The sequence below is a fragment of the Clupea harengus genome, chromosome 12 (genome assembly GCF_900700415.2).
Source record: "Clupea harengus chromosome 12, Ch_v2.0.2, whole genome shotgun sequence".
NCBI lineage: Eukaryota > Metazoa > Chordata > Actinopteri > Clupeiformes > Clupeidae > Clupea > Clupea harengus.
In genome coordinates this window covers 12,892,302-12,910,419 of record NC_045163.1, presented here as the reverse complement: position 1 = coordinate 12,910,419, position 18,118 = coordinate 12,892,302, and the positions used below count along the sequence as shown (strand labels likewise).

The window sequence follows — 18,118 nt, the reverse complement described above, 5'->3', positions numbered from 1 at the left end:
ACTCTCCACTTACGCATCCACACAAGTGCTCTAAAACTGTACCCCCATTACATTTTTTAGTATCATGTTCAGAACTTAAAGATAATAGCCTACATCTAATGCCGATGACTGGATGATGTAGCATCATACGGAGCCATAAGGGCTAACGTCGTTTTTCCACGTTTGTATACAAATTAGAAAGCTATTTAGGCGTTTTCCCATAGAGTAGCCTATACCACGTGTTGTTATTTTGGCGCTATGTTGGACGCATTCCTTCTATTTTGAATTTTGTCTCGAACGCTCGAGTTGAAACGAGTCATTGCGTTTCGGCTTCCCATTGGTGTATTTCGGTCACGTGGAAAATTGCGTCGCGGCCATATTAGTCAAGCCCATTCTTTCATTCTGTTAGGAGACAAAGTGCGGCGTTTTCATGGGCTTTGTGGCTTTCTTGCCTTTTCGCAGTTTCTGTTACAGCCAGCTTACAAGTGTTTGGTTGTAAGCTAGTATATGTTTAACTGCGCAATTCCAAATTTGCATTAGGAAGAACAACTGCTCACCATAACAGGTCAACTTATATCTGGATTGCTGTATTTAACACGTTTTTTTTAACCAGTCATTTAGCTCTGGTCGCCTGAATCAATTGTTCGCGACGCGACATCTGTTTTACATTTTTTAGGAGGTTATATTGGGTGGGTTATTTGCCATTTTTTAATATTTGGCCTACTTTTAAATTTCGAATCAGCATTTTTGTTTTACAATGGCGACCGCAACTTCGACTCCGGCCGGGCAAAGAATAAGCTCCCGCATTGCCGGCAGCACTCCTCTGAGCCCCACGAGGATTTCCCGGCTGCAAGAAAAAGAAGAGCTCTGCAATCTGAACGACCGACTGGCCATTTACATCGACAAAGTCCGAAGCCTTGAATCCGAGAATAGCGTTCTCCATTTGCAAATCACCGAGAAGGAAGACGTCCGAAATCGGGAGCTTACGGGTTTGAAATCATTGTACGAAACCGAGCTCGCTGACGCCAGGAGATCCCTCGATGACACGGCCAGAGACCGCGCGAGGCTGCAAATCGAATTGGGAAAGATCAAATCCGAGCATGAGCAGTTACTACAGACGTGAGTGGTTTATACATGCCATGTGACTATTCATTTCTGCAGACTGATTTGAAAAACATGCGTTTCTTGTGATTAGTTTAGCGAGGGCTATTTCTTCGCTCAAGCCCACAAGATATTTTGTATCCAGTCCAGCAGGTGTTGAGGTCGTAACGTGATACATGTATCAAGTTGACGCTAATATTTGTTGCCAATTTTCTACACGTTGCTTATGGCGCCTCTACACTGGTAACAACTAGAATCCCGCGTCTGTGATGTTTTCATTTGAGTCAGAGACCCCCCTCCCCTTGGGTAAAAAAGTTAACCGCTTAATGGCTATATTTAATGCATTTTAGTAATATTTCACTTCATTATGTAGAAGAATTCCACATCAACTTATTTTATTCGATGGAGAAGATGCTGTGTAATAATTTAGGTATTTAACGTTAGTCTATGCATGGATGTAGTTTTGACTTTTCCAAGAGCCACACCTATTGATAGTAGCGCATGGGGGAGGGGCGAGTACCTTAGTCCATTCCTGGCTGTTTGAATGGAATTTAGTCATCGCCCAACTGCACAAAAGTTTACACTGCATGCCATTTATGTGTTTGTAGAGTGTACACAAATATACATTAAATACATTTATATTTGCCAATTATAGTCTAGTTCCTTTAACCAGGTTGCATTGGTCAGTGTAGAGTTTTTTTTCTTGCCAGCATATAGTAGTTTCGCAATTACTGTACGTCTTGTAGGAAATATTTACACGTTACCATGGCTGCGAGAGGAAATGGAATAGTGTTACGTAAGGTTAAGGTGTGCCTTGTCCAATAAAACATGCACCTGAAAGTAATCAGTAGTGAATGTTCTTTAGATTCCCACCCCCTCGCTTACCTGGTAGACTACAGAAAGTCAAATTTAGTGAAACCTTCACTATGGCAGTGTAACTGCATTGGTCACCCCCTTCTTACTTTTCAACTTTCTGTTCAGATTTTGAGCATCAGACATCTCTCATTAAGAATGGGTAGCACCAGTTCAGTTCAGAACATCCCATTTAACTCTGGTTGTGTTCAGATATTCAGTGTACTTCCATAACCCTGTTCTGAGAGGGGGCCTGGTGGGAGTTTCAGTTCAGTCCTCTTCAACTCCCAGTGCTCACGTGCAACCACTCCACTCCCCAGGATAATTCCTTACGCTGGTCACATGAGATGTTGAATGAGGAGTCACTCTCGAGTACATGAACATGTGTCAGTCTTTGGACACTCTCCTATGTATCTACTATTGACTGATACCCTCCATGTGACAAAAATATAATTCAGCAAGGCCCCCTTTCTGTGGCGGCATTAAGCTGCACTAACTCCTCCACCATCTTAAATGATTAGTGGCAAGCTTATAGCCCAATTTGGTGATTGTAAGGCTTTAACTTACATGAGTATTTACCAAGTCAGTGTAAACCTATATAATAGGCCTCCACTAAAAAGAAAATGTTTTGTTTTGCCCTTACCCTTTATGTTGTTATAAGTATGGTATAAACAGGCAATTGAGAAACTGTCAGCATGTGTGATGGTGTATCTTTAGTACAGTACGTATTGTAGTGCAGCAGCTCCAAAGTACAGCATTGTCTGTGTTCAGGGCAGTAGATATCATCACAGATCATTTGAATATTCTCATGAATGAAGGTCACTACTGACTCCCGTCTGACTTGAAGTTAGTTACAGAATCAACTGCATATTGTGCTTCTGTGTCTGGTAGGTTTTGCTTTTAGATGTCATGGGTTCATAGATGGTTTCATTGCTTAAGTAGTCTTTTTATTTATAAACTTTAAAGAAAATCAAAGCTTTTATGTCATCTGTCTAGTGTTGTGCTTGTAAATGTATGCCTTGAAGTCACCGATGCTTTTTAGATAATCAGTTAAAAAAAATGTTACAAGCTCAAACATGTGGATTGTCAAGTTTTTGTGGTATTTATGTTTATCTCTCACCTGGTTAGCTTCCGTCACTGATGTTCCTCTGCACAATTTGAATTTGAAATGATTATTGCTTGGCATTCTCTGAATACCAAGTCACACTCGGTGACATGGAATGTGACATCTCGCAGAATCACCCTGCAGGTTTAGCCATGACCTTTTGCAACCCCGGTGCGCACTGTTTGATGGCCGCTCACGTCGACCACACCCGTAGGACATCTATAGCCGTCTAGAGTAGACGAATGTCAAATCTGTGTTGAGTAACCACAGGGTTGTATGCAGTTTGTCCTGACAAGTCCTCTGTTTGTCTTCTCCTTTTCCGCCTGTTGATTAGAGTCTCATGTCTGCTAATAAGAGAGTGGGCTTTCTGTATCACAGTAAATGGCTCAACTATACGCCGAGTGGAGCCTGCTCTTTCTGACCGCTTGCCTGCTACTAATTGGATGTCTGCTTGCCACTTCTCATAGGATTTTAGCGTGCCTGTTTGCAAACTATGGCCGTGCACTAGTACATTTTTGCACAGCTATGCATACAATTCAGCTTTCGCTGACAGACTTCAAAAAGCGGAAATTCCTCTGCAATGTGCCCTGAAGTTGTGGACACACCACTGATCGTCTGCAGATGAGCACTTTTTTTTTTACCCTCTGAGCGCGTAAGCCAATGCCTCCTCAGTGTGTGTTTCACTTTTCTGCGTTCCTCTCCTCCTTGTCTTGGCATTGTGTGCTTGTGCCACCCCTCAGCACCACCAGTGTTGAACACAGAGAGACATTGGGGGAGAACAGGGGGGGTCTGACCATTGATTGACTGAAGCAGCAAGCTTGGCCACAAACAGGTGGGCTATATTAGACAACGGCACCCACTGGCCACCACATGTGCTACACCCTGACGCTCAGGAGCTTTCTCGCGTGTAGTCCTACTCCTGTTAAAGGGTGGGGGTAGGGTGTGCCCCCCCCCCACCCCCCAAAAAAAAAGCAAACAAACTAATATCCTGTTCAGAAGTCTGGCTATTTAAGTGGAGTTTCTCGAGCACGTGTCGTCAGACTGCATTGTGGTAAATGTGGCTAGACTTGCTTAGATAAGTTGTGGCCAAAGTGTTTAAGGTGCTGTCATTTGTTTGAATCAAAACGTAATGTATATATTTTTCTTAACAGTTGACTCATTTCAAGTCTGTTAACTATGATGTCAGTTTAATGGAGAAATGTTTATTTTGAGCGGGGGGGGGGGGGCTGGGAATGAGATCTTTCCTTGGTAAGCCTCTGGCTCGGAGACTGTAGCTACATTGCACTCAGGATGGAGGCAGTAGTCCTTTTTTTTTGTCTTTATAAATTTGTCCTGCCTGTAAATAAAGTCTCAGAATGACCTAGTTCAGCGTGTGTTTAGCGCAAAATAAGGCGGCCCTGCTGTCAGGGTGGACAGTTGTCTTGCATGGTGGAGGTAGACCAGCATCAGGGAGGACATGGAACAGACTCCGCATTGAGTGGAGGAGCAGCTGGGAGGTGCTGGAGACGTATAGTGTGGCTCCTGGTGGCCCAGCTGTTCACACACTCTTTCTCCCTGAAGGGGGGAAAAAAGCTCTTTTGTTTGGTTCTAATGCACTTGTGTATCAGCTAGCCAGTTGGAAGTCTGACTCTGATATGATAAGTAGAAAACATGTGATCCTCAGGGTCTGCATGTTGCTGGCAGTGCAGACACCATTTTCTATTAATTTATTACATTGTTGTTTGTTTTGACAAGCCTCCCTGTTGTCTAGACTTTAAATGTGGACATATAGTGAGCCATCGTGGTGTAAACCAGAACAAGAGGTTGTCTTTGTACAGACACCTGAAAATGGAAAGGATTGCATGAAATGAAACACTGCACCTGTGGAATGCAAGTAAGCCCTGGAATGTGTGTGTGTGTGGAAATATCCAAAGAATGTACGTTTTGGTGCTTTTCCAAGAAGCCCTTGTCTTTGGCCCTTACGTGCAGAGCCTTGAGGCCTTGTTCTTGGACCTCAGAGGACTGCTTACGATCACATGAAAGAAGGAGGGGCCCAAAGATCATTACCATCTCTCCCTCACTTCTCCTCCTTGCTAGCCTGTTTTCCTCGCAGCTGTGTGTGAAATCCCAGTCATACCATTGGCATTCCTCACATTCTGTGCTCTACCTAGACTCGGCTGGGACCCGCCCTTACCTCTGTTGCCTCTAGCAAGAAAAAAGGGGGTGGTGCAAGAGAATGATTTGTTCCCCCCTCTCACTTTCACCATCCACCCTTTAATGTTAGGCCCCTTCAATAGTCAATCTCGTGCTTCCTCCCCCCCTGCGGAAGCCGCTAAGTCAACACTGCTAATCCTACAAAGGCATGGAATGACGTAATTAGTGTATTTATTTATTTTTAAGCTGGATATCTTTGCGTTTTTTAGCATTTCTCTCGGGTAATTGCACAAGACTGTTAAACTGTGTAGAAAACTAATTGGCCCCAGAGGCTCTTTTGCAACACACATGGTGTAGCTAACCTGGGAAATCAGTGGGGCGCCAGTTGGAATCCCATGTGATGGGAACCCCTGGCTGGATGGAGTCGGTCATGCGTTATGGCATTTCACACAAACACATATCTGCGCTTAAACAAACTGGCACAGCCTCCCACATGGCTTCTCCGAACCTCTTTGCCATGTGAAAGCCCAACTGTGAGTCACATGAAGGCTGCAGCGTTTCAGCGATGTGGGTTCATGACCTGAAAAGGCTAAAAAAAAGTCTAGACCACAGCTACATTCGCATAGTATTTGCTCCTTGTTTCAGATTGCTTAAATCTTCAGGCATAGTAATGCAGACTGTGCGTGTGTGTAGGCATGTTGCTTCTTCCTCATGGATGAGCAGAGCGTTCTGTCAATACAAATCCCCCCCCCCCCCAGCCAAGTTCATGGGTGGGGAGATCAATTAGAGCCCCAGGGTCCTCCACACATGTTTGGTGCATACCTAGACAGGCCGAGCCCTGGCTTTTGAACATAGGAACACAGTACAGCTCAGTTCCCTAGAGAAAAACAGCCCAGTGTATACCCACCCCCACCCCCCCACGCACACACTCCCGAGATCCCTCACATGAGCGAGTTTCAGTTGACCTCTCCACAGCAGTACCTCATCCTGTGCAGCACTTTTTCCTTTCCCTCCCTGAAAGTTGCTATTGTTTCTTCACAGGAAGCACTTCCCTGACCCTTCCGTGGGCTTCCGAGCTCAAGCTGAGGCGTTATCAGCGGCCAGTTAGTTATGGTTTTGGGTGGGCTTCCTCATGGAGCCCTCATAGTGGAGCCCTTTCCACAGCTGTGTGTTGTCTCTGGACAACCTGCGGGGGCAACTTGCAGTCTACCCTTTCAAATGTTTTTAAGATGAACATAGTTGAATTGTTGGTGTGACTGAGGACATGGTTTCAAGCTTCCTGAAGGAAAGGTGTGGTGTATTCTGCATTGAGCAAAGACCTTGTTATGGCAGACCTTGTATTGATTTAATGAGTCGAAAGCACGGAGACGACTTGTTGCTCTTGGCAGGTTTCTCTCCCATAATGTATGCTTACCTTGCCTGTCAAGTTTTAGTAAAGCCACTGGACTGATGGAATCATTTGCCTCTGTATTGTGACCACAGATCTTGTCAATGGCCTGCATTGTTCTTTGTAGGTCACACCGTTTGATGATCTTATGTGATGACTGTCAGTAGCTGTCTCATTGTTTTTGAATATTAGTTTGACAACACTCAACACTTCTACACCCTCTCTGGCTATTCAATCCAGCTATTGATTTCAGGTCTTTGCTGAGTATGTTGTTATGGTGTATGATGGTGATTGGATTGTCAAATTAGTGGGTGGAGCGTGGACTTCTCAGCCTATAAAATAGCTTCTGGGAGTCCCCCAGTTGCCCACTAAATACTTCTGATGTTGAAACAGAGGCGACCCCCCCCCCAGTCAAATCTCCTTTTCGGTTGTTAGTTTACCTGAAGTCCACTATTCAGCCTGTACCATGTCTTCTGATCCCCTTGTTGAGCCATGTGTGGGTGACCGTTATGATGATGGCTGCTCTTGTCCACACAGCCAAGCCAAGAAGGATGCGGACCTCTCCGGCACCCAGGCCCGGCTGAAGGACGCGGAGGCTCTGCTCAACTCCAAAGAGGCGGCGCTGGCCACTTCGCTGACCGAGAGGAGGACCCTAGAGGCCGCCATGGCTGACCTGCAGGCCCAGGTCCAGGAGGTAAGATGCAGAATACACACACACACACAAGCATGAAGGCCCAGAACTGTATACAGTATGTGAATACACTGTCTGCTTTGTGACAAATGAACAAGGTGCCCAAATCAAAAGAGTTTTACAACCTTTTGCTGCAATCAGGCTCTACAGATAATCTATCTAGGTTCTCCTGTGTTGTGCTCATAATTTCAGTAAAGCTGTTTGTTGTCCTTGATGTGTTATCACTGACCTGCGTTAGAGATTACCTTTTGTATCATATTTTTTTTAATCACCAACGGGCCAATATCACTTACAGATTCTATTGCCTTTCAACAATTCATAAATGGAACATACTGCAGACACACCCATTCGCAAACATTTTAACAGGGTTGAATTGTTCTAGATCTCAAAACTGATTCCATTTTAAAGTGTTAATGAAGTCTAAAGCTCTCCTCTCCTCCTTTCTCTTCCCCCTGCTCCTCTTCCTCTCCTCTGCCCTCCTGTGTGGACCCCCTCAGCTGGACACAGGTCTGATCGCAGCCAGGAAGCAGCTGGGCGAGGAGACCCTGCTCCGTGTGGACCTGGAGAACCGATGCCAGAGCCTGATGGAGGATCTGGAGTTCCGCAAGAACATGTTTGAGGAGGTGAGCCTCAAGTCCCGTTCCCCTTTTCTTGCAGGTAGAACCCAGAACCCAGCCACCTAGGCAAGAAACCGCCCCAGGCTTAGTCTGAGGTGACATTTACCACCTGCCACTAATGATTCCTGTGTATGAGCAGACCTGTTCTACCACCCTCACCAGACAACCTGTTTTTTTGGCAACTATCTGTTCTACCTGTAGGGGCAATGATTTGTTTTATTAGACCACATTATTATTTTTATTGAAGTTCATTGAACTTTCACCAAACCACTGTCCGTAACACACCTTTTGGTTGTGAAGGCAATGTTCCTGCTGTTTGTGGTTGCATGGTTGAAGATTGTTTATATTATACCTGTATACATAAGTGTTGTCTTTGATCAAATTAATCATAAAAAAAAACACATAAAGGATAGATATACAGACCCGTACAACAAAGGCATGTATACAGACATTCATTTTACGCCTATTTTATTGTGTTGCTTCAGTTAGATCATTACTGTAAATGGATTAATGCTGCACCAGTGTTTAGCTTACAGGCTAGAATGTCCATTTCATTAAGCCTCTTCCATTCACAAACTCATCTGGGACACTGCCTGTAAAGTTGACTTAACAGGCTGATCGCATCAATGAAATGCTATGCATATGATGAGCTCCCCAGTCCCTTTATCCTCCCTGTGGGCAGACGTGTGTGTGTGTGTGTGTGTGTGTGTGACTCTGTGTTGGGGGCCAGCCCATCTGATTAGTACTCGATGAGTGACTGTTGCCCTTGCTGACCTGAAACGGGCTCTGCTGATAAAGCTGTGAAGCTGCAGTCCTTTTGTTGTCCCTTACTATGTGCGCGCTGCTGAATGAGCTGTATTAGGCACTTTGTTGACTGAAGGTTTTTTCGTTCTTTCTTTTTTTTTCACTCCCTCTCTCTGGTTCCCCCCCCCATCTGTCTGTACTCCCTCTTAAAAACCTTTTTTCTCTCTTTTCCTTTCACTCTGTCTTTTTGTCCCTCCCTTTTGATCTTTCCTTCCCACTTGCCTTGCACCCTTTTTCTTGGCCTTCCATTCTCTCTCGGTCTCCCCCTGCTGTAGGAGGTAAAGGACACCAGGCGCAGGCATGAGACGCGTCTGGTGGAGGTGGACTCGGGCAGACAGATGGACTACGAGTTCAAGCTGCAGCAGGGGCTGACCGACATGCGGCAGCAGCAGGAAGAGCAAGTCAAGCTCTACAAGGACGAGATGGAGACGACCTACGTGGCCAAGGTCAGCAACCTCCTACACAAGCACACACCCCACATAAACACTCATTTCAGCTTCAAAAATCCACTTTAACCAAGGCAGATCAGGGCAATATGTCATGGTCTGTTGACACAATCAGAACACACACTCATAGAAGGTAGCAATCAATGCAAATGTTGTGAAATTCTAACGTATCTATATGGTCACGGGTACTGATGTACTCTTTTAATTTTTTTTAAATTTAATTGATTAAACAGAAAGTACTGATCGACCACCATTTCGTCACCCATGTCAGAAAGGGTTCTTAGGGGTGGAGGAGCGAGGATAGACTTTAAGTTACGACCCTTATATGCCACCCAAGGCCATGTTTTAGTTTTTCTGTGCTCTAGTTCCTCCTGAAGCGGCCCATAAAATAGCATAGCTTTTTCAAATGATGGTTCCAAAATCCGTGCACACAGATTTTGCAGTGAGAAATTGACTCATGTCTGTCAATATGTGGTGATGATCACAGTCCAGTCATTCATTCTCATAGGCAGGCTCTCACTCAGCTAAAGAGTGCTGATTGCACGTACAGATCCATGCCCTTTCAGCACATGGGGTGAAGAAACTCACTCCTCTGTGGTTAAACTGGACACTTGGAACTGAAGTTCTTTAGAAATTATTTTGGAAGAGCCTTTGAAGAGAGACCAGTCGCCAGAGTTGAGCTTTAAATGTCTTCACACCTCAGCTGAGCTACCCATGTGTCAATTTATTACACTTCCTCTCTTTCTCTCTCTCTCTCTCTCTCTCTCTCTCCTCTCTCAGCAACATTTCCTCTTTGCAGTCTTTTCATAGTGTCATGCCGGTTTCTTTTCACTTTATTGATGCCTAAACTCACGGCTTTGTGTGTGCGTGCCGTTGCAGCTGGAGAACGTGCGTATGTCCTCGGAGATGAACAGCAGTGCTGCCAGCATGGCTCGGGAGGAGCTGAAGGAGTCTGCGCTCCGTGTGGAGAGCCTGGCCGCCCAGCTGTCCAGCATGCAGAAGGAGGTGAGCGCTCTCGTCCTCCGTCTTCTTGTCCTCTTATGTCCTCCTCCTGTCTGTTCCCTTTGTCTGCCATCCAGTTTGCTGTCCTCTGTCCATCTAACGTCTTGTGATATTTGTTTCTTTCACCTTCGGTAGTACACCTCTCTCTCCCCCCCCATGAATTTGTCCTTCACCCCTTCCACTTGCTTTCATGTATGTTTTAAAAAACATTTTTTATCAGCCACATCAACCAGCTGTGGTGAACAGCTCAAAAGTATTTTTGCAGCCTCTCTACGGCATACTGTTTTTAACATCTCTGTAGTTATAGACCATCAAAGCTGACCACGTAAGGGATGCTCTGAAGCAGTTTTATGCAGTGGTCAGAAACTGCAATGTTTAATGTGCATCTGCAGTAGTCAGTAACGGCATCGTTTAATGTATATCTGCGTCCTTTTCATGGCCGAATGTGTATGGTAACCTTGGGTCATGCAGTTGATGGGGGAGTTTGCGTCTCGCACAACAAGTGTGTTTCCTTCCTCAAACTCTGAGTGCCAGTTTCACTCTTGTGTTCTGACTAAAACCTGATAAGGGGTGTGCATGGTCACTTGCACTGGGCTTCTCAGAAATATTGGTGTAGAATATTGCTATTGCCATATTCTGGATTGGATCTGGATCCATGCTAGAGAAGTTCTGGAGGAGTTCCCAGTGTTGCCAACTCTCTTTTTGCCGTGAGACACGTGCTTTTCTTTTCTCTCGCTAGTGTGCTAAAAATGCTATTGATTTCAATGCATCTTGCACCAAAAGCGCTATTGCTATTATTTTGGTCAATCTTTGTCAATTTCATGCCACGTCAGCCTTGAAAGTCACCACAGTTTGATAACTAGGGTGTTCTGTAACAATCTGGGACACGGTTGTGGTGTGTGTGTGTGTTTACTAGCTGACTAATTGAGGTCCATCTGTTCGTGGTTTATCTAGTGCGTGTGTGGAGAACCAACAGGATCTCACAATTTCTGCAGACATCTGAGTCAGTGACAGAGACAGGAGTGATCGCAGCAGCACTGTCAGGAAATGACCCTTCGTGCTCTGCAAGGATGTGTTAATATAGCTCAATATAGAGGCCCTTGAATACCTCACACAAGCCTGTGCGTTAGATTTTATACAAAACATTTTTTTATTTAGAAATGACACATTGGACCGTGTGTGTGCATTACGAAAGAGTTTCCTTTGAGCTCGACTTGCACTACTTGTGTTTACCGTGACTTAGCTGAGTAAAACGTGTGTGTGTGTGTGTGTGTGTGTGTGTGTGTGTGTGTGTGTGTGTGTGTGTGTGTGTGTGTGTGTGTGTGTGTGTGTGTGTGTGTGTGTGTGTGTGTGTGTGTGTGTGTGTGTCTTTCAGACTCGCGGTTGGCAGGAGCGCATCAGCGAGCTGGAGAATGCCCTGTCTCAGGAGCGTGACATGAGCCGGCGGATTCTGGCCGACAAGGAGCGCGAGATCTCTGACATCCGCGCCAAGATGCAGCAGCAGCTGGATGACTACGAGCAGCTGCTGGACGTCAAGCTGGCCCTGGACATGGAGATCAACGCCTACCGCAAGCTCCTTGAAGGAGAGGAGGAGAGGTAAGGGTGGAAAGGGACACACACACACACATATGTAGAAATGGATAAATATCTCTCCACTCACTCATACATCTGCACTTGTCATTGACCCAGAAAAGGAGGATCCACATTTGACTGATGTGCATGCATGGAGATGTGCACACATGCTTACCATTATTCTTCAGTGAGGCAGTGGACTAGTGATTTCAGCTCTCTCTCCCTATCTTGCTCTAATTAGTTTGACAGAGGTCTGTGATTTAACACTGTTTATACCCCAGTGACAAATACTCTTTTCTGATTGGCCCCTATGAAGTACTTTATCAATGCCCTGGAAATTTTGATTGGTAACCATAACTCTAACTACCACCAGTGGCCAAATAATGACATCCTTGCTTAAAGACCCCCCATAGAGAATGAAAGGGGAAAAGTTAAAAGTTAAGAAAGTTAAACTAAAGCTTTACTATTCCTTTGGCTCACGCTTGGGCCGGATACAATGCATCACATAAACTGCTTTGGTGGCCACCCAGGATATGGGGGCGGGCCTTATCTGGCCTGTGACCTGTAGTTTGGGGACCACTGCATTATGCAAATCACCAGAACTGCAAGAAAGCAGAAAAGAGAAGTTGGCCTAGAGACCGGCGTGTGTGCGCGCACACACACACGCTCACACTCCAATGCTCCTTTGCTTTGAAAAAATTTTGACCCAACAGCAAAAACCCATCCCTGCATACTTTGTTGCATTTTGCAGACTTGCAGACTAAACTGTTCCCTCTCTCTGTCTGTCTGTGTCTCTCTTTGTCCCTCGTTCCCTCCCTCCGCCCTCCAGGCTGAATCTGTCCCCCAGTCCATCGTCCCGTGTGACTGTGTCTCGGGCGTCCTCATCACGGAGCGTGCGCACCACACGGGGCAAGCGGAAGCGCGTGGACGTGGAGGAGTCGGAGGCCAGCAGCTCCGTCAGCATCGCTCACATGGCCTCGGCCACTGGCAACGTCTGCTTCGATGAGCTGGACGTGGACGGCAAGTTCGTCCGCCTGCTCAACACCTCCGAAGAGGTGAGTGATAGCACATACGCTTACACACACTCACTCCTACAGACACTCACGCACTTGTACACACACTCACACTGTACACATGCAAACGCACACAAACTTTTCACTTTCCTACACAAGACCTGAGAAGAGGTGAAGGATCTCACACAAACTCAGTCCTTTACACACCCCCACAGTCTCAAACTTCACTCATCTTTCCCATGGTGTTGTAAAGTGATAACACACACACACAGTGTGGAGAGACGCGTTCTATTTTCCATTGGAGGTGAAGGAAGTGATCACACAAGCACTTACAGGACATCACAGAACTGGTTGTGATGTGAGACACACATGAGCATGTGCAGATCGAGAGAAACAACGTGAGAAGAGCTGAGTCATTATCATAAAGACTCATAAAGGACCTTTGAGGCTCTATGTTGAGTCTTCTCCTCTATTCTCCCGATTCTCTAGACACTTGCCATTTTCTTAGACACTCCTATAAATTGAGCTTTGCATGAAGGGGGAAAATGCAACAAGCAAACCATGCAGTGTTTTAATGAGATGTTTGACTGGAGACCGTTGTTGCCTTAGTACCTAGTGTAAGGCTGTTAGCCCGTAGGCTCATTCCTCTGACTGTAAATATGAGGGCTTTCTGGGAGAGGTTGTTCCCCAGGGGTGTCCACATAGCTTTGACATTTGGTTTGCATTAGCACTGGCAGGTCCCCACACGCTCTTGTTCTGTCCCCTCCAGCTGTCTTTACCCCATGTTTGCACCATTGCTATCTGTGTGTATGTGTTTATGGAGTTTGTCTTGCTGTTTTTTCCAGGACCAGGCCATGGTGGGGTATGAGATGACCAGAGTGATCAGCGACACCTCGGCCACCTACAAATTCACCCCCAAATACGTCCTCAAGGCTGGGCAGGCAGTCACTGTAAGCGGCCCTTTCTCTCTCTCTCTCTCTCTCTCTCATTCTCCTTAAGGCACATTTTCCTCATTAACACATCATGCTGTTTTTCCTGAGCAGGTATGACTACTTTTATTAGCCAGTTATGTACCAGGGAATGAACACACGTCATCCTGTATGTAATCGTTACACAATACTAACACTAGTTTAGATAGGATTATACTTCACAGCTTAACATTAATACAAATGTTATTTCCTGAATCAGTTATTACAAATAGAATAGGGCTACAGCTGGTCTGTGTACACTGTACTGATTATACTTAAAACCAACTTTTTCATGGTGGTTAAGAGCCTTTGGATAGGAGGGAGTTTGTAAGTCTGATCTGAGGTCAGTAGTGAGTGGAGTTTTGTGTGGTTGGCAGATCTGGGCCTCAAATGCTGGAGTGGGCTTCAACCCTCCCACTGACCTCGTCTGGAAGGGCCAGACCTCCTGGGGCACTGGAGAGGACGTGAAGGTGGCGCTGACTGACCCTCAGGGAGAGGTATGGCCATCACACACTTTCTGTGTGTTTGTCTCTGTCTGTTTTTCTGTTAGTCTTTGGTTCTGTCTGTCTTCTCACTCTTTTGCGTGCGCACACACACACACACACTGTCTGTTTCGTTCTGTATCAATATTTGTGCGTGAAAGACATTCTCGTTACTTGTCCACTATATATTCTCTCCACAGTCAAAAGCACTATTCTTTTTTTTCATGCTCTTTGCACTTTCAAATACAAATAAATATACATCTCTTTAACCCCTCTGTGTAAGTGAATCATTTAAAAAGCAAAATGCACATTGACTGAGCTGCCTGTTCAAGGCCGACTTGGCCGTTTTGTATTTCCTGCTCGTGTCTAGCAGTAGTCTAGCAGGAAGCCAGGCTTTCATTAGCGGTGACGCCATCCAAGAAGTAGTCAGTGGTCAGTGATGCCTCCCGGCAATGGGGAACAGTTGGCTTAGTGAAAAGGGTGGATGAGTTGTCAGATTAGCACATTTACGAGAAAACAAAGCAAAGATCATCATGGGGAAAGGCCTGTGCTCAGTGACATTGCAACAGAAGTGGCCAGAATTGAAAATGGTGAAAACTTCCCCTTTTTTTTTTTATAGTGTTGAAAGAAACCCTGGTTCATTGAAAGTAGGTTGTTCAGGAAAGCGTTTGAATCCGTATCTCTGTACCCACACTTACCATAGGCATGTTTAGGGTTGGGAAGGATTCAGCGAAGGGTTTGTTGCAGAATGGGTGGTGTTCGCATTTTCACCAGCAGAGGTCAGCCTTGACTTGCACAGCCCACTAACGTGAGTGTGGGTCTTTCCCTCTAACAGGAAGTGGCTGTGAGGAGTACGGTGTTCAAGATGGCCAGTGCTGAAGACGAGGAGGGTGAGGAAGACGAGGAGGAGGAGGAGGAGGAGGAAACCATGGAGGTAATGGAGGAAGATCTCTTCCACCAGCAGGTACACCTCCAGAGGATTTCTGCTGCTGCCACTGCTCTCTAACCACAGCCACCCCTCAGAGATCAGAAGACTCGGATACAGATCTGGGCCTGATTCGGGCCAGATGTGATCCAGAGTCCCCTGATCTCTGTGGGCTTAGTCTGGCTCGCAGCATGAATTTACTAACCCATAATGCAGAGGCTCTGCACAGAAAATCCAGTTGGAGGGTGCTTTTGTTGTGTGGTGGATGTTTGGTTACTTGATGGTGGTGGTGGGAGTAATCACAATTTATAAGTGTTTTTTATTGTGATTTAGCATTGTTATTACTTCACTTTCATAATGTCTGGTGTGTTTTTCTTTGTAATTCTAGGGAGATCCCCATCCTGCCAAGAGAGGTTGCTCCATCATGTAATCTCATCAAACCACCTCCAGACCGCTCACCTCATCCTCCAACAACTTTTACTGCCAGCTGCCAACCCTACCATCACAGAAATATTTTTATACCTTTTTTGTCTATTGTAAAAAAAAAAAAAAAAACTTTTTGGTGACAGTACGTTTTTATTTTTGTGACTCATGATTTCACAATACTAGGCTTTGTATGAACCAAATTATTATTTCTATAATTATTATTATAATTATTATGATGTTTTTATCAGAGGGGAGGACTTTTATTTTATTTTTTTGTAGCACAAAAAATTGGAACATCTTTACCAGAGGCAGCTTTGTGAAATTGTCAGTTCCTTCAGGTGCTGTGACTAAAACACTTCTCAGTATCTTTATTTCTACTCTAATGAAGAAAACCTAGGATTTTAAAGCGTCTTTCTAGAAAGTATTTTTTCTCATAGTCTTAGAAGGTTAAAATGTTGCGTACCATATAGGACGTATTTTACATGCATGTGAGTGAAAAGGATAATAAAAAAAAAAATTAAGTAATTTTTGTATTTTATTATTATTTCACCTAATTGAGCCTCCATCTTAAGAGACAAAGAAATCTACAGCTGTGTTTTGTTTTAGAGGACAGCTAAATTGATTGTGTTAACACAAACCACTTGATACAAAATGTGATCTGTGTTGTAGGACCTCACGAGCAACTGAACGTGTGTCTCATTGCCAACTGTACACAATAACCGTAGAGAAACGCCAATGGAATATGCCTAAATTAGTCATGTGTGCCACAGACCTGCACATTGTATTGTACGTCTCTATAATGGCCACTGAGACGATAGCATGTTTTTTATTATTCATTTTTTCATTTGATATTCATTGTCATACTCCACTGTACTGGGCTGAAGGGACCCTCCATTAAGATTTGGTAGGGCTTCTAGCAGGCCATCTGAAATGTGTAGCTCCCGTTCAATATGATTTCAGTAGGTAAACATATGGAGTTCTCCAGTCTACTCTGAAAAAGAGTTCCATACCTGGACCCAAACTGTACCTTCACTGTCTGCTCCTGATTCTCAGAATTGACACTGTCTGCAACTGATCTAACACTACAAGATTATATCTGTCTACTCGTGCAGTCGAGAATAAGGGATGGACTTTATGCAATAAGCTAAGGACGCTGACCTTAACCTCTCCTCGAATCCGAAGTCTCACGGCTGGGGATTTCTGATCTTTTGATTGTATGCCTATTTGTCTTATAAACACTGCCACGTTATACTCCTTATGCCTATTCAATTGAAAGGTAACCATTTTATTAGGTCTGTGGGTAGGTTATTTTGTCAGGGTATCACTTGCATGCATTTGATTTTGTTTTTTTGTTGCTGTAACCATAAAATTCAAAATAAAGTATCAATTTGTCGTATTTCCTATCTTGTCTGTGCAGTGAACTCATTGTGATTACAGTGTCAATATTTTACTGTTAGTGAAGATAAATAACCAATTAGTGGGAGTATGGCAGTAGGGAGATAGCCCTTCGGAACTGAAATCTAGTAAAGCCTACTCTTTTTTTTTTTTTTGACCTTTTCGTTTTGCTGGATCTTTGGATGAAATGTGTTATTTTCTTCATAGGTGTACAGTTAACAAGACATTTTGCATTTGCTCTTTCTTTTGGTGAGCTCTTGTGCTGGACAAAAAAAATCAAGCTGAAAGCTCCTATCATTAGGGTATAACACTGCTGACAGACTGTCCCCTTGGCTATTTCATGGTCTTCAGTTATCGCATAATGAGCAGTCACTCTCCATACATGGCAGTCAGCCACATCGTATGAGGAGTGTAAGTAGGTGTCTCATAGGTTACAAAACGGGAAGATGACTGGTGTCCGGTTCGACCCAATAGCCGTCATCGCAGCATGCCATTCTTCACAGAGATGCATTGACTACAGGATTCTGTCACGGTCACACAACGTCGTGTTTAAATATTTACCTGACTAATCTCAGATGCGGAGCTGTGAAGAAGCGGCCTACGCAACACTCCGACTATGAATGATATGTGGAATATCCCATGTGTGTGCGACGCATCTAATGCACTCGGACGACCCCTCCTGCTCAGAAACTCGCTTCGTTGCTGCACCCCTGTGAACACGAGGGCTCTCGGTGAGAGGTTACGCTATGCATGCCGCGCCGTCCTTCACTCTGGCTTAGTTAATCATTCAAACTCCCAGCGAGTTTTACTTAATGATTTAGATGAAATGTCTGGGTCTGGCTAAGGTTACGCTGACTTCACTCTTACAAAGCTGCACATTACCAAATGACAACGTGGTCTCTTTCTTTATGTTCTTCAAGGTTTTGTATTTGACTGAGTTTGCCTTCTACAGTGAAGCTAGAGACTTTTCTGATAGGGTACTTTACCATAGGCCCATCCAAATGGTTTTCAAAGGGGATCTATTTCAAACAAAATCAGTCTTGGTCATCAGATAGAGGCTATTTTCAGAAATTAACAGATTCCATTATATACATACTGAGACAAATAAAACTGAAACCAATAAATGAACCAACATTTAACAGATTTTAGACAGATACTTTCAATAAATACTACTGCTTTACCAATACAAGTTTCTCAAGTAAGTATTTATATCCTTGAAG

General features: G+C 44.6%; 1 protein-coding gene across 2 annotated transcripts; it reads left to right on the top strand.

Moving 5' to 3' along the window:
- The first annotated feature begins 402 nt into the window (after positions 1 to 402).
- Positions 403 to 16,028, top strand: lmnb1 (lamin B1). Of its 2 annotated transcripts, none has more exons than XM_012816123.3 (11): positions 403 to 1,098; positions 7,095 to 7,251; positions 7,746 to 7,871; positions 8,945 to 9,115; positions 9,995 to 10,120; positions 11,493 to 11,713; positions 12,519 to 12,744; positions 13,548 to 13,652; positions 14,048 to 14,167; positions 14,988 to 15,116; positions 15,466 to 16,028. In XM_012816123.3, exons 1-11 carry the CDS (start codon positions 737 to 739, stop codon positions 15,505 to 15,507), a joined length of 1,785 nt encoding a protein of 594 aa, XP_012671577.1. In that variant the 5' UTR covers positions 403 to 736; the 3' UTR covers positions 15,508 to 16,028. The 2 variants fall into 2 exon arrangements, with proteins under 2 accessions (XP_012671577.1, XP_012671585.1); XM_012816131.3 differs by having other exon boundaries at positions 404 to 1,098; positions 14,988 to 15,086.
- The last annotated feature ends 2,090 nt before the right edge of the window (positions 16,029 to 18,118 follow it).

Excerpts from the sequence above, each read along its gene's own strand:
- lmnb1 (XM_012816123.3), top strand. The coding sequence starts at position 737 with ATGGCGACCGCAACTTCGACTCCGGCCGGGCAAAGAATAAGCTCCCGC. Across the intron at positions 14,168-14,987 it reads TGACTGACCCTCAGGGAGAG|GAAGTGGCTGTGAGGAGTAC; the intron begins GTATGGCCATCA and ends TCCCTCTAACAG. Across the intron at positions 15,117-15,465 it reads AAGATCTCTTCCACCAGCAG|GGAGATCCCCATCCTGCCAA; the intron begins GTACACCTCCAG and ends TTGTAATTCTAG.